At 58.3% G+C, this 2,237-nt stretch overlaps 2 protein-coding genes across 2 annotated transcripts, besides 3 other annotated features; both read left to right on the forward strand.

Annotated features, from left to right (window-relative positions):
* On the forward strand, positions 1–488 carry Tco025E_10119 (retrotransposon hot spot (RHS) protein; the record flags this gene model as incomplete). The annotated part of the gene is made up of 1 exon (XM_029376907.1): positions 1–488. A coding segment is annotated over one exon (488 nt), but the record flags the coding sequence as incomplete, so codon positions are not given.
* Positions 489–1,162: 674 nt separating this feature from the next.
* Positions 1,163–1,183: a microsatellite.
* A 163-nt stretch (positions 1,184–1,346) lies between these two features.
* Positions 1,347–1,366: a microsatellite.
* Positions 1,367–1,658: 292 nt separating this feature from the next.
* On the forward strand, positions 1,659–2,063 carry Tco025E_10120 (uncharacterized protein; the record flags this gene model as incomplete). Its single annotated transcript, XM_029376908.1, has 1 exon — positions 1,659–2,063. One exon carries the CDS (start codon positions 1,659–1,661, stop codon positions 2,061–2,063), a length of 405 nt encoding a protein of 134 aa, XP_029222977.1.
* Positions 2,064–2,114: 51 nt separating this feature from the next.
* Positions 2,115–2,152: a microsatellite.
* Positions 2,153–2,237: the final 85 nt, after the last annotated feature.

Consider the following 2,237-nt stretch of genomic DNA (forward strand, 5'->3'; position numbering starts at 1 on the left):
GATTGAATCCCCCAAAGGTTGATGTGGAGTGTGGGGCGTTGTACGTACCGAGCGCAAGAGGCTTTCCGCTGGTAGACGCCTTTTTCTTCGTGGACGCGCCGCGGAAGACGGCGGTTGGGCTGCAGACGACTGTGAGGGGTTCGCATCACTCCCAACCCGGCACCGTGAGGCGGCTCAGTGAATGCATGGCGCAGTGTTTCAACGGCTGGGAAGCGTTTGCCGCAGACTTGTCGTGGGAGATTATTTACGTGCGGCATGGCGGGAGTGCGCCGACAAACGCGTGGGAGGAACGTGATGCCGTCGCGGGAGAAAACGAAGACCGGAGAGAAGAGCAGCGGAGGCGGGAAGGAGACGAGGAAGAGAAAACTGCGAGCCCCCGGGAGGAAGAGGCACACCAGTACCAGGTGAGGGTATCCGAGGAGGATTTCGTACCTCGAAAAAGCCGACCAAAGCGAGCAGCAGCCGGAGAGGGGCAACCAACTAAATAACAACAATAATAATAACCAACAGCAGTCTTCCTTTCGTGCTAAAATGCATTTTGGGGGAGTATTTTATTTTTTGCATCGCTGCTTATTTGTGTGTGAATAGTGCGGGCAGTAATTGGGGAAGTAGCCTGCCGTGCGCTGAAGGCGCATTGTGGCCAGTGAGAACACAGTGGCAACTTCTTTTCGTTTGTGTGTGTGGGAGATTGCAGCAGGAATAGTTGCAGCCTGTGGATTGGATGTGTGCCAACAGCAACCACAACTGAAAATGTCTTTTGTTCGTAGTTTATCGCTGTGTGTGTAGGGAGGGAGAGTTTGGGCAAAACAGGGCGTGCTTTTGCGGGCTGAGTGAGATGACCAGCAATGACGGCAATGGGCTGGTGCCCAGCACTGCCCGGAAGTCGTGGTGACAAAAACGCATTTCTGCTGTTCTTTTTTTATTATTTTCCGCGTTGGTGTAATGTTTCCCTCGCTTTTTCGTGTGCATGGCGTCGTTCTGGCTGGTGTGCCGCCGCAGTGGGTGCAGCCGAATTCGACTCTGAGGGCCTCGGGCAAACGATGTTTGACGCTTCTGTCTCTTGACGAGTTGCTTTCCTGGGCGTGTGTGCGCCTGCTTCGTGCGTTGTTTGGGCTGCAGGCACCGGGCGAGCTGCCTGGAACAGTGGGCACGTTGACGCCGCCCTCCTCCTCCTCCTCCTCCTTTTCCGGCTGAAGGAGTGCGTGCGGGTGGGGGCCGCCTCGCTTTATTCGGCGGGGCTTTTTTGTTTTGATATATATTTTTTTGCAGGGGCGGCGGGGCAATTGGGGGTAAAATCCCCCTTGCGGGGCTGCAGGCTTCGGAGTTGTTTGCGGTGAGGGTAAACAGTGTGTGTGTGCGTGTGTGTTTCGGCGGGGGGAGCAGCAGCGGGGCGGTGAAGGTCCCAATGAAATGTAAGCGATGTTTGTGCCTGCGGACGTCCAGTGGGAGATGAGGCAGATGCATCCGTCCCTGCGGGTAATGTGCACCGTTTTGTGAGACCGCCTGCCCTATACGCCTTTTTGGTTTTGTTTTTGCTTCGGGGGTCCATCACGACGGATGCGGCGGCAACAGGGCCGGCTGACGTCAAACGCTCTGTGGGCTTGGGCCCCTCCTCTCCGCGAGCCCCCCGGCCGTTTGGCCACGCACAGCTGCCGTCCATGCGCCTCGCAGCTGCCAAGTCTGTGGAGGACACGTGCCGCAGCACCGGCGCCGTCTTGGGTGAGTGTCTTTTGGGCGTCTCAGTGCAGAGCCTGGCACCACAGCCGCCGGACGCGGTTGTGCAAATGCGCTTGGACGGCCTCAGAGGTGGGATTGGGGGCCGGGTGCCACAAGGCGCCTGCGTCACGGGCTTAACTCCTTTTTTTTTTGTTGGGGAACTTTTAAAAAAAAGGCAAACAGGCTACCCGCCCGCACCGCCCCCGCCTCTGGTTGAGGGGAGCCGCACCGCTGGGAGGTCTGCCGTTGCTGCCTTTTTATTTTTTTCCGTCTGTTCTGTCTCCGCTGCCCTCTATTTGTTTCCTTCTTTCTCTCCCTTCGCCCTCTCCACCGCCTCGCAGCTCTGAAACTCTGCTGCCACTACTACTGCGACCGAAGGCGACGATGCTGACGGTGCGGCGCCGTGCGGTGTGCGCCGTGGCGCTCCTCGCCCTGCTCTGCGGCTGCTGCACCCCCTCCGTCTGCGAGGCGACTGCGGCGGCAGGAGGCGGCGATGTAAAGGCTGCTTTTCAGTTTGGCGG

This window comes from Trypanosoma conorhini (genome assembly GCF_003719485.1).
Source record: "Trypanosoma conorhini strain 025E chromosome Unknown Tco_14.4_contig_01478, whole genome shotgun sequence".
NCBI classification, from domain to species: domain Eukaryota; phylum Euglenozoa; class Kinetoplastea; order Trypanosomatida; family Trypanosomatidae; genus Trypanosoma; species Trypanosoma conorhini.